This window comes from Rana temporaria, chromosome 8, assembly GCF_905171775.1.
Source record: "Rana temporaria chromosome 8, aRanTem1.1, whole genome shotgun sequence".
NCBI classification, from domain to species: Eukaryota; Metazoa; Chordata; class Amphibia; order Anura; family Ranidae; genus Rana; species Rana temporaria.
The window spans coordinates 19,258,164-19,272,138 of NC_053496.1; the positions used below are offsets into that span (position 1 = coordinate 19,258,164).

Below are 13,975 nucleotides of genomic sequence, written 5' to 3' on the forward strand. Positions count from 1 at the left end.
CTGAATTGAAGTAAATAGTAATTTGCATATTCCTCGCGTAAACAAACGGAAGCGCCACCTAGCGGCCAGCCTGATAATGCAGCCTAAGATCCGACGGTGTAAGACACTTACACCTGTCGGATCTTAGGGATATCTATGCGTAACCTGATTTCCCTGAATCAGTCGCATAGATACGACCGAGCGCACTCAGAGATACGACGGCGTATCAGGAGATACACCGTCGTATCTCTTTCTGAATCTGGCCCATTGTGTTTTTTTCAAAATTGTCGCTGTTCTTTTGTTTATAGCGCAAAAAATTAAAATCCGCAGAGGTGATCAAATACCACCAAAAGAACGCTCTATTTGTGGGGGAAAAAAGGACACAAATTTTGTTTGGGTACAACGTCGCACGACCGCGCAATTGTCAGTTAAAGTGACGCAGTGCCGAATTGTAAAAAGTGCTCTGGTCAGGAAGGGGGTAAAACCTTCCGTGGCTGATGCGGTTAAAGATCGTGCCGCCATAAAACCAACACACAACAAAATATTACAGCGCACACATGCAAAAATGACATTTAACTCCTGCAAGGCTATTTAAAAAAACCTGAACATGTTCAGTTAAATGTCATTTTTGCATGTGTGCGCCGTAACATTTTGTTATTTTCTCCATATAAAATTGCGACACCCAACATTTTATTTTTTAGGGCCTCTGCTTTAACTACTTGCCGACCAGCCGCTGTCATTTTACGGCGGCAGGTCGGCTCCCCTGCGCGAGAGCCCGTAACGTAACTATACATCGGCTCTCGCGCAGGTCACTAGGGGCGCGTGCGCGCCCCTCGCTCGCCCCCGACTCCCGTGCGAGTGCCCGGCGGGCGCGATCCCTGCCGAGCACACGCGATCGCTCGTTACAGAGCGGGGCCCGGGAGCTGTGTGTGTAAACACAGCTCCCGGTCCTGTCAGGGAGAGAAATGCTGATCTTCTGTTCATTCAATGTATGAACAGCGATCAGTCATTTCCCCTAGTGAGGCCACCCCCCCCTTACAGTTAGAACACACCCAGGGAACATACTTAACCCCTTCCCCGCCCCCTAGTGTTAACCCCTTCACTGCCAGTGTCATTTTTATAGTAATCCAATGCATTTTTATAGCACTGATCGCTATAAAGATGCCAATGGTCCCAAAAATGTGTCAAAAGTGTTCGAAGTGTCCACCATAATGTCGCAGTACCGAAAAAAAAAATCGCTGATCGCCGCCATTACTAGTAAAAAAAAAAATATTACTAAAAATGCCATAAAAACACCCCCTATTTTGTAAACGCAAATCAATCAATAAACGCTTATTGCGATTTTTTTTACGAAAAATATGTAGAAGAATACGTATCGGCCTAAACTGAGGGGAAAAAACTTTTTTTTATATATTTTTGGGGGATATTTATTATAGCAAAAAGTAAAAAATATTAATTGTTTTCAAAATTGACGCTCTATTTTTGTTTATAGCGCAAAAAATAAAAACTGCAGAGGTGATCTAATACCACCAAAAGAAATCTCTATTTGTGGGGAAAAAAGGACGTAAATTTTGTTTGGGAGCCACGTCGCACGACCGCACAATTGTCAGTTAAAGCAACGCAGTGCCGAAAGCTGAAATTTCACCTGGGCAGGAGGGGGGTTTATGTGCCCAGTAAGCAAGTGGTTTAAAAATTAATATCATTTTGGGGGTTCTAAGTAATTTTCTTTGAAAAAAAAATGCTGATTTTTACAAATATGAGGGAAATATCAGAACTGGTCTGGAAAATGTTTTACATGAAATATGAGATGTTTAAACCTTGAATTTATTCCTATATACTGATCAGGATAGCTGAAGTAAAAAATAAATAAAAGACGATCTCGGCCAAATCCTCTTTGATTTCCTGCACGTTTCAGTGCCTGTGCAATTCTCAGATCCGCCATGCGGTGGCGCCCATTCGCCTGATGTCGGATGCGATCGCTGGTAAAGCCCAGTAGCCGCGTGCAGGCGGCATGGACGAGCAGCGCTCCTCCAGGTGAAGGGAAGAAGCGGCGAGTTGTATTAGCGGAGCGGGTTGGTCAGCAGAGCAGCGCGTCCCCTCCACCTCTCACCTCTCACCTCCACCTCTCACCATGGTCCTGAAGGCGATGTGAGTGATCAGAGCACGGCCGGCAATCACTAGGAGCCCCGGGGATGGAGCGCTGGTGAGGAGTAGTGTGCTGCACGCTCGGGGTTGGGTTCCCGGCATCTTCTTCTTCTATATCCAGGAGGTAGGGAATGCTATCTCCACCTCTGCATCAATGTTTCACTGGAACAAGTGGAAGAAGAGGATGGGGGCCAACATCTCCTCCAAAAGACCCGTGTTTGATGAGAAGGAGGACGGTGAGTAGGAAATCTCTAGGGTTGTTTTTTATGATATTTCTCACTTCATGTGTCAGGAGGAAGGATCCATCCCAGAGATCCCACCTCAGTCTGGGGTACCGGAGATCCCACCGGAGTCTGGGGTACCGGAGATCCCGCCTGAGTCTGGGGTACCGGAGATCCCGCCTGAGTCTGGGGTACCGGAGATCCCGCCTGAGTCTGGGGTACCGGAGATCCCGCCTGAGTCTGGGGTACCGGAGATCCCGCCTGAGTCTGGGGTACCGGAGATCCCGCCTGAGTCTGGGGTACCGGAGATCCCGCCTGAGTCTGGGGTACCGGAGATCCCCCCCTGAGTCTGGGGTACCGGAGATCCCCCCCTGAGTCTGGGGTACCGGAGATCCCCCCCTGAGTCTGGGGTACCGGACATCCCCACCTGAGTCTGGGGTACCGGACATCCCCACCTGAGTCTGGGGTACCGGAGATCCCCACCTGAGTCTGGGGTACCGGAGATCCCCACCTGAGTCTGGGGTACCGGAGATCCCCACCTGAGTCTGGGGTACCGGAGATCCCCACCTGAGTCTGGGGTACCGGAGATCCCCACCTGAGTCTGGGGTACCGGAGATCCCCACCTGAGTCTGGGGTACCAGAGATCCCCACCTGAGTCTGGGGTACCGGAGATCCCCACCTGAGTCTGGGGTACCAGAGATCCCACCTGAGTCTGGGGTACCACAATAAGTCACCTTACCCATCATCCTCCAATGGTCACATGGGTGGCAATTCCTTCCTAAACCTTTTTCACAAAGTTGGTATTTTGTTGTAGTTGGTAGAATTTCATTCTATAGAAATGTTTCTCAACCCTTTTACACATGGAGGAACCCTTAAAATAACCTTTAGCTCTCAGGGAACCCCTGCCAGGCGTTACCCCTAGAAACCTCTGGAGGAACTCCAGCGTACCATGACTGTCTATATTATACCCGAGCCTGTCTATATATTGCCCTAGCCCACCCCTATACTACCTTAGCCCGTTATATACTACCCTAGCCTGTCTATATTTTACCCCAACATGTCTATAGGTTGCCCTAGCCCGCCCCTATAGTACCCCAGCCTGCCCATATACTACACCATCCTGTACATATACTACCCTAGCCCGCCTATACTCTACCCTAGCCTGTCTGTATATTGCCCTAGCCCACCCCTATACTACCCTAGCCTGCCCATATACTCTATACTGTCCCTATACTACCCTAGCCTGCCCATATACTCTATACTGTCCATATACTACCCTAGCCTGCCCATATACTCTATACTGTCCATATACTACCCTAGCCTGACCATATACTACCCTAGCCTGACCATATACTACCCTAGCCTGCCCCTATACTACCCTAGCCTGTCCATATACTACGCTAGCCTGTCTATATTCTATGCTAGCCTGCCTATATTCTACCCTAGCACACCCCTCTACTACTTTAGCCTGTCTGTATATTGCCCTAGCCCACCCCTATACTACCCTAGCCTGCCCATATGCTACACTATACTGTCCATATACTACCCTAGCCTGACCATATGCTACCCTAGCCTGCCTATATACTGCCCTAGCCTGCCCCTATACTACCCAAGCCTGTCCATATACTACGCTAGCCTGTCCATATACTACCCTAGCCTGCCTATATTCTACCCTAGAACACCCCCATACTACTTTAGCCTGTCTATATACTGCCCTAGCCCGCAACTATACTACCCTAACCTGTCTATATACTACCCTAGCCTATTTATATTCTACCCTAGCCTACCTAGTTACTGCCCTAGACCACCCCTATACTACCCTAGACTGTCTATATACTATCCAAGGCTCGCCATATACTACCCTAGACTGTTGATATACTAACCTAGCCTGTCTATATATTACCCTAGCCAGCCTCTATACTACTCTTGCCGTAATACTACCCTAGCCTGTTTATATTCTACCCTAGCCTGTCTATATACTGCCCTAGTCCACCCCTATACTACCCTAGCCTGTTTATATACTTCCCTAGCCTATCTATATACTACACTAGCCTGTTCATATACTACCCTAGCCCATCTATATTCTACCCTAGCCTGTCTATATACTGCCCTAGTCCACCCCTATACTACCCTAGCCTGTTTATATACTTCCCTAGCCTGTCTATATACTACACTAGCCTGTTCATATACTACCCTAGCCCATCTATATTCTACCATAGCCTGTCTATATGCTGCCCTAGCCCACCCCTATACTACCCTAACCTGTTTATATACTTCCCTAGCCGGCCCCTATACTACCCTAGCCTTTTTATATACTGCCCAAGCCAGCCCCTATACTGCCCTAGCCAGCCCCTATACTGCCCTAGCCCGCCCCTCTACAGCCCTATTCCAGTGGCATATCACTGGGGTAGGGGGAGGGGGCCACTGTGCTGACACACACCATACCCATGGTTCTTCAAGGGTGCCAAGATGGGGGAGTGGTTACATGGTGATATGTCATATAAGTTTGCATATAAACAAGGTGTTGTTGCATGTAAATCTGACTTTCTGATAAATGTAATTTTAGTTTTAATTTTTAATGAAATAAAGCAATCAATGTGGGGGCATTTTGGTGGGCGTAAGAATTTTTTGGGAGGGGGCAGCATTTTGTTCTTGGACCCAGGCAGCCCAAAGTCTTGGGCCAGCCCTGCACGGAACCCTGGTTGAGGTTAGCTGTTCTATAGTATTCCCCACCTGTATGTTATAACTGCTCTGATTTTAATACTTTTTTTTTTTTTATCTTTATTTTGTTTTCAATGTACAAGAGATACAAAAATCACAATAAAGACATAAACATTCCCGAGAAAAATAAACTGTCAAAATAGTCCACTATAGGACTTCAATAGGGTTCTGCAAACATGCTGTGAGTAAACACCATCAAACCTATAGCGGAAGACGATGCGGGAAACCCTACATTACAAGGCTAGGGTGTTATGGGGAGCGGTAAAAGTGGGCGGGGGGGGGGGGGGGGGGGGGGGGTAAGTGGGAAAAACATCAAAAGAAAATAAACATAATATGTGGCAACCAAAAATGTGGCAGGATGTTGGAGAGGAGGGGAAAACACCCCATCCAACTCCCAGATAATAAACTAGATAACGAAGACAACAAAAACAACTAGTACAACTCAAATTTTTCTGGTCAGAAAGTCTTAGATGGAAACGTAATCATCAAAACATGGCACTGCAGTACTCCATAATTATAGAATGAGTTGTTTATACCAGTCAGAGGGGCTGATTTTGATATTAAAGCAGGGCTCGACAAATCCCGGGCGCCAGGTCGCCATGGCGACTAGAAATAGGGTCCTGGCGACTTGGCTTAGAAGGGGGCTTGTGAGCTGGCGCCATCTGGTGGTGAGCCGTTGGTATTACAAGTTATTACCACCAGATGTGTAAGCTGGCGCCATCTGGTGGTGGCCGTTGGTATTACAAGTTAAACATTACAAGTTAAGCAGCAATTCTAATGTAATTTTTCACTATTTTCACTGCCATCTTCTTCCCTCTAATTAGAACCCCCAAACATTATATATATTTTTTATCCTAACACCCTAGAGAATAAAATGGCGATCGTTGCAATATTTTCTGTCACGCCGTATTTGCGCAGCGGTCTTACAAGCGCACTTTTTTGGGAAAAAATTACACTTTTTTTAATTAAAAAATAAGATAACAGTAAAGTTATCCCCATTTTTTTTATATTATGAAAGATAATGTTACGCGAAGTAAATTGATACCCAACATGTCACGCTTCAAAATTGCGTCCGCTCGTGGAATGCCGACAAACTTTTACCCTTTAAAATCTTCATAGGCGACGTTTAAAAAAATCTACAGGTTGCATGTTTTGAGTTACAGAGGAGGTCTAGGGCTAGAATTATTGCTCTCGCTCTACCAATCGCGGCGATACCTCACATGTGTGGTTTGAACACCGTTTACATATACGGGCGCTGCTCACGTATGTGTTCGCTTCTGCGCGCAAGCTCGTCGGGACGGGGTGCGTTTTCTGGCTCCTAACTTTTTTTAGCTGGCTCCTAGATTCCAAGCAAATTTGTCAAGCCCTGCTTTACATAATACATCAAAATATGTAATCATTGAACATATATGATAGTTTATTTATAAAACAAATTACTAAATCCTAAATATTTCTACATGGATCATTAGTGATTATATTTTTGTAGCTGTTTTCTATGACAAGTTTACAAATAGATACACTGTATCATGTTCCTTGTTGTATCAATTCTGTTTCTTTGCTGCTATAATACAATTCCCTGCTAAATATTAGAAGCTGTTCCTATTGTAATTAAATATAGATGTTGGATTATTGATTTCAGTTCATGTCAATGTAACCGGAGGGTTTTCTGTTCAATGCTGAGAACCGATGCGTGATAAAGCTGATGTGCCAAGTCTGAGCCGAGTCATTTTTTTTGGGAATAAACGAACAAATCTTAGCGGTCAAACTTTCCCTTTGGTTTATTCCGGCAGAGATCTGTTGATCTTCAATGTCATATGACTTAATTTATCCCTCCAGATTTTTGTAAGACACGGAAATAGGAAACTAAAGCTAGCTCTTAATTAAGACGGCAAGACTTGTAATTAGGCAAAGATCATGCTGGGAGCTTTCTGTCTAAAGGAATCAGATGCATTGCCAATGATGCCTAAAATATATTATATAAAACGCTCTTTTAACACCCGTGGGATTGGATGTGCCGCAAATGCTTAGTGAGCAGAATTCACCATAAGAAAACATAAAAGGGCATTTTTGAGCACATATATACAGTGCCTTAAAAAAGTATTCATACCCTTTGAAATTTTCCACATTTTGTCTATTTACTACCAAAAAACGTAAATGTATTTTATTTATATATGTGATAGACCAACACAAAGTGGCACATTATTGTGAAGTGGAAGGAAAATGATAAAATGCTTTTAATTTTTATTTTTTTATTTTTTACAAATAAATATGTGAAAAGTGTGGTGTACATTTGTATTCATCCTCCTTAAGGCTCCATTCACATCTATGCGACAAAACGCCCGACGCCGGATGCTTCTGCCGCTAGAGGGGAGAATTCCCATTGCTGTCTATGGAGATGGTTCACATCTCATAGACGCCGAACGCCTGTCGCCTGAAAAAAAGTCCCGGACCCTTTTTTTCAGGCGACATTGGCGTTCGCCCATTGACAGCAATGGGAAGATTCTGAAAAAAAAAAAAAGATACACACTCGCGGCAAAATACGCCGCGTACGCCGTACGCCGCTGTCGCATAGATGTGAATGCAGCCTTAGGCTAGGTTCACACTGCTACGCAGGCCGACTCTGTACTCTGATTAAAGGGGTTGTAAAGGTACAATTTTTTTCTTCCTAAATAGCTTCCTTTACCTTAGTGCAGTCCTCCTTCACTTACCTCATCCTTCCATTTTTCTTTTAACCACTTGACCACTGGACACGTAAACCCCCTTAATAACCAGACCAATTTTCAGCTTTCGGTGCTCTCACAATTTGAATGACAATTACTCAGTCATACAACACTGTACCCAAATGAAATTTCCGTCCTTTTTTTCACACAAATAGAGCTTTCTTTTGGTGGTATTTAATCACCGTTGGGTTTTTTATTTTTTGCGCTATAAGAGAAAAAAGACTGAAAATTCTGTAAAAAAAAATAATTTTTCTTTGTTTCTGTTATAAAATTTTGCAAATTTAGTATTTTTTCTTCATTCTTTTGCATAAATGTGAAAGATGAAGTTACGCCGAGTAAATAGATACCCAACATGTCACCCTTCAAAATTGCACACGCTCGTGGAATGGCGCCAAACTTCGCTACTTAAAAATCCCCATAGACGACGTTGCAGGGTATTGTGGGGTATTGCGGAGTATTGTGGGGTATTGCGGAGTATTGTGGGGTATTGCGGAGTATTGTGGGGTATTGCAGGGTATTGCGGAGTATTGCGGGGTATTGCGGGGTATTGTGGGGTATTGCGGGGTATTGCGGGGTATTGCGGGGTATTGCGGGGTATTGTGGAGTATTGCGGGGTATTGCGGGGCATTGCGGAGTATGGGGGCATTGCAGAGTATTTTGGGGCATTGCAGAGTATTTTGGGGCATTGCAGAGTATGGGGGCATTGCAGAGTATGGCAGAGTATGGGGGCATTGCAGAGTATGGGGGCATTGCAGAGTATGGGGGCATTGCGGAGTATGGGGGCATTGCGGAGTATGGGGGCATTGCGGAGTATGGGGGCATTGCGGAGTATGGGGGCATTGCGGAGTATGGGGGCATTGCGGAGTATGGGGGCATTGCGGAGTATGGGGGCATTGCGGAGTATGGGGGCATTGAGGAGTATGGGGGCATTGAGGTGTATGGGGGCATTGAGGTGTATGGGGGCATTGAGGTGTATGGGGGCATTGAGGTGTATGGGGGCATTGAGGTGTATGGGGGCATTGCAGAGTATGGGGGCATTGCAGAGTATTGCACAGGGAGGGATGGATGGCTGGATCTGTGACTGCATGTGTCACAGATCCAGCCCGCAGCAGCAGCAGCTGCTTCCGCTCTCTCCCCTCTCCTCTCTCACACTGTACCGTTCACATGACGCCGGTTTGTTTACTAGTGATCGCTCCGTCATTGGACGGAGCGATCACGTGGCTATCAGCGGCGATTTACCGTGATCCGTGATCAGCCGGGTCCGGAGGACCCGGCGGTCACGGAGACTCCCGTGTGCGCGCCCCACAGGGCGCGCGGGAGCGCTATTCTGGGAGGACGTACATTGACGCCCTCCCAGAGTTAAGCAACCGCCTTGTAGACGTATTTCGTCTATAGGGCGGTTGCTAACTGGTTAAATGTCCTTATTTCTTCTGAGAAATCCTCACTTCCTGTTCTTCTGTCTGTAACTCCACACAGTAATGCAAGGCTTTCTCCCTGGTGTGGAGTGTCGTGCTCGTCCCCTCCCTTGGACTACAGGAGAGTTGGGATGCTCTCTACGTTGCAGATAAATGTGTGTTAGTGGGTGTCCTGACTCTCCTGTAGTCCAAGGGAGGGGGCGAGCACGACACTCCACACCAGGGAGAAAGCCTTGCATTACTGTGTGGAGTTACAGACAGAAGAACAGGACGTGAGGATTTCTCAGAAGAAATAAGGACATTTAAAAGAAAAATGGAAGGATGAGGTAAGTGAAGGAGGACTGCACTAAGGTAAAGGAAGCTATTTAGGGATTTTTTTTTTACCTTTACAACCCCTTTAAGAACAATGCATCCACCTCCTTTTCACCACGGTGTTATGCCGTGGTTGGAGGGAGGTGGATGCATAGTTCCCAAACAAAGTGGAGAATCACATGCTCCTATACCTTGGGTCCTTGTAGCCGGATAGTGGCTGTCCCCCCCGTTCTCTCTCCGCCACCCTCTGATTTACCCCATTTTTCCATCTGGGTTCACCACGTCCATCCACGTTCTGTGGGAACACTGATCACCAAATCCCTAATTGATTGTATCAACGACAATCTTAATATCCATGACCCAATATGACATAAGCCTCTGGAGAAGGACTACTCGGTCCGAAACATGTCAGGCGTCATTGTCAGTATATGTACATGCTAGCCCATACCTGTTTCAGGGCAGCTTATCTCCATACCAATATTTATTTCGGGACCTCGTATTTTGATACTATTCATTTATTTTATACCTTGATATTATTTATCAATTTTATATGCATTTCTTTTGTGCTCATGCAATTTTACTGTATGTTTACAAATAAAACATATAATACTTTTTTACTATATCACCTGGTCTGCCTTTAAAATTCCAGAAGGGTTACACTGTGCCTTGAGCACTAGGGCCCGTATTCAGATACAATTGTGTATCTTTTGGCGGGCTTAACGTATCTTAGGGCGCAAGTTCCGTATTCAGAAAGAACTTGCGCCCTAAGTTAAGGCAGCGTAGCGTATGTGGTGTGGCGTAAGCCCGCGAAATCCAAATTCTCAATGCAGTGGGCGTGTTGTATGGTAATGATGGCTGACCCCACGTAAATGATGTTTTTGGCTAACGGCGCATGCGCCGTCCGTGAACGTATCCCAGTGCGCATGCTCCAAATTAACCCGCAAAAAGCCAATACTTTCGACATGAACGTAAATTGCGCGCAGCCCTATTCGCGAACGACTTACGCAAGCGATGTTATCGGCGGAAAATTTGACGCTGGCTCGACGTCCATACTTAACATAGGATACCCCTCATATAGCGGTGGTAACTTTATGCCGAAAAAAGCCTAACGTAAACGACGTAAAAAAAATGCGCCGGGCAGACGTATTTTTCTGAATCGGCGTATCGACCTAATTTGCATATTCCACGCGTAAATCTACGGAAGCGCCACCTAGCGGCCAGCGTAAATATGCAGCCTAAGATACGACGGTGTAAGAGACTTACGCCGGTCGGATCTTAGGGAAATCTATGTGTAACTGATTCTACGAATCAGGCGCATAGATACGACCCCGCACACTCAGAGTTACGGCGGCGTATCCGGAGATACGCTGTCGTAACTCCTATCTGAATCCGGGCCTAGGTCTCTTTTTGCTGTCTATTTCATTGGATTAGACAGGCCAGGTAATCATACACATCACCAATTCCTATATATTCATTTCTGTATAAATCTCTGTGCTGTTTACCAACACAGAGCTCTACGCTGTGGTTGTACACAGTCAATCAGCAGGTCCCGGCCATGAATCTTTGGCCAGGACTTGCTGACAGGCTTTGGTTGTGTACAATCACAGCTGGAGCTGGGTGGGGGGCACACATGCACACACACTAAACAGTAGTAAATAGTTACATAGTAGGCGAGGTTGAAGAAAGACACAAGTCCATCAAGTCCAACCTATGTGTGTGATTATATGTCAGTATTACATTGTATATCCCTGTATGTTGTAGTCGTTCAGGTGCTTTCCCTGTTTCCCCCGAAAATAAGACAGTGTCTTATATTAATTTTTGCTCCCAAAGATGCGCTAGGTCTTATTTTCAGGGGATGTCTTTTTTTTCCATGATTCCCCCCTCTGATCCTCCTGTGTCATTTTAAGTTATCCCCCTCCGCCAGTGGACACCTTCACCAGACATCCTCCCCATCCCTTTATCAGACGTTTCCCCCCTACCTCAGTCACCCCTGTGTGTCCACACAATGTGCCCGACTCCTGCTCCGCACTACTCACTGTCTAATTGTGAGTCGGCCAGACTCCGTCAGGGCAGAGCGAGCAGCAGGCGGCAGCTTGTCCTGGCGGCGGCGCGGGCTCTCTGATAAAAAGAGACCACGCACTTCCTGTCTGCTCCATCTGCGCTACGGCCAACAGTGAGCTGCGCAGCGGCGCCCGCCGCTACGGTCCAGGGTGCAGAGTTACGGCAGCTTCGGGGGGCCTTATTATCGGGATGCCTTATTTTCGGGGGAGGCCCTATTATCGGGGAGGTCTTATTTCGGGGGGGGGGGGGGTGCCTTATATTTCAGCGAGAGGCAAAACTGTAAGTAGGTCTTATTTTCGGGGGATGTCTTACTTTCGGGGAAACACGGTATCTAATAGTTTTTGAAATTATTGATGCTCCCAGCTGAGACCACCGCCTGTGGATGGCAATCTCACATCCTTGCCGCTCTTACAGTAAAGAGCCCTCTACGTAGTTTACGGTTAAACCTCTTTTCTTCCAATTTAGTGAATTACATTAAGGGTTAAAAGAGATTGTACAATCAGATTGTATCATTTTTGATCACCTTTACTCTTATACAGAAGTAAGGACCATTGCATTACTTATCCTATCACCATCGTGGGAACGTGTGACATCACAGCTGTAGTGATTATCTCTAAGTGATTTCATGGGTTGAATATTGTTGCAGTCCACAGATCTGTAAATGACAGGTACACTTTATTATACAAATGATGGACTTGTGTGGTTCTTTTGCACCATCCATTAGACTCTATCACCACGTGGAGCTCCCAGTGGGAGAACAAGAAATATAAAAATATAAATCTCAAGTGGATTTCTCTGGGCTTAAATGTAGCTGAAGGAAACCCTTAATGCTGTAATAAGTAATTGGATTAGTCATTTATATGCGCAGTACTAATGGATTAGGTAAAATCTTACATGTGCACTCTACATCATTAACCAGGAAATGTAGTGTGTAATATCCAGCATGCCTGGACCTCCAATCATGGCTTCTCTCATTACAGATTCCTCTTACTTCTTACAAATGTAGTAAACCCGACATTGTATTCTCAAAAAGTATATTTTATGGCAAATAGTTTTTATTTTAACGGAATGGGGAAGAGTTGGGCCCTCTGTTGGGTTCTTATTGCTGTCTGTGCCCAGGGCTGGACTGGGACAAAAATTTGGCCCTGGACTTCATCCAAACTGACTTTAATTTTGCCAACACGCACAAAAACAGTATATAAACTAGACATGGTACAGGAGATGGTCAGAGACTGCAGAGATACTACGGGAGATGGTCAGAGACTGCAGACATACTACAGGAGATGGTCAGAGACTGCAGACATACTTCGGGAGATGGTCAGAGACTGCAGACATACTACAGGAGATGGTCAGAGCCTGCAGACATACTACAGGAGATGGCCAGCGACTGCAGACATACTACAGGAGATGGTCAGAGACTGCAGACATACGGTCAGAGACTGCAGACATATTACAGGAGATGGTCAGAGACTGCAGACATACTACGGGAGATGGTCAGAGACTGCAGACATACTACGGGAGATGGTCAGAGACTGCAGACATACTTCGGGAGATGGTCAGAGACTGCAGACATACGGTCAGAGACTGCAGACATACGGTCAGAGACTGCAGACATATTACAGGAGATGGTCAGAGACTGCAGACATACTACGGGAGATGGTCAGAGACTGCAGACATACTACGGGAGATGGTCAGAGACTGCAGACATACTACAGGAGATGGTCAGAGCCTGCAGACATACTACGGGAGATGGTCAGAGACTGCAGACATACTACAGGAGATGGTCAGAGACTGCAGACATACTACAGGAGATGGTCAGAGCCTGCAGACATACTACGGGAGATGGTCAGAGACTGCAGACATACTACAGGAGATGGTCAGAGACTGCAGACATACTACAGGAGATGGTCAGAGACTGCAAACATACTACAGGAGATGTTCAGAGACTGCAGACATACTACAGGTGATGGTCAGAGACGGCAGACATACCACAGGAGATGGTCAGAGACTGCAGACATACTACAGGAGATGGTCAGAGACTTCAGACATACTACAGGAGATGGCCAGAGACTTCAGACATACTTCAGGAGATGGCCAGATACTTCGGACATACTACAGGAGATGGTCAGATACTGCAGACATACTACAGGAGATGATCAGAGACTCGGGGCTGTCACTGAAAATCAGCTCACTGAGGGATCGGCCCACCGGGAATCTCCCGGTAGTCCCGATGGCCAGTCCATCCCTGTTTGTGCCCCCCTCTGGGGTTTTTGTGAAGAAGTGAGAGCTGTGGGGGGGGGGGGTTTGTGAAGAAGTGACAGCTGTGGGGGGGGGGGGGGGGGTTGTGAAGAGGTGAGAGCTGTAGGGGGGTTTGTGAAGAAGTGAGAGATGTGTGTGGGGG

General features: G+C 46.2%; 1 protein-coding gene across 1 annotated transcript in view; it reads left to right on the forward strand.

The window, feature by feature from the left end:
- The first annotated feature begins 1,958 nt into the window (after positions 1-1,958).
- STK32C (serine/threonine kinase 32C) overlaps positions 1,959-13,975 on the forward strand; it is a 293,893-nt gene continuing 281,876 nt past the window's right edge. Inside the window, exon 1 of the mRNA XM_040361363.1 lies at positions 1,959-2,360. Within this exon, the coding sequence (XP_040217297.1) occupies positions 2,279-2,360 (82 nt within the window). The 5' untranslated portion in view covers positions 1,959-2,278. The remainder of the gene's footprint in view (positions 2,361-13,975) is intronic.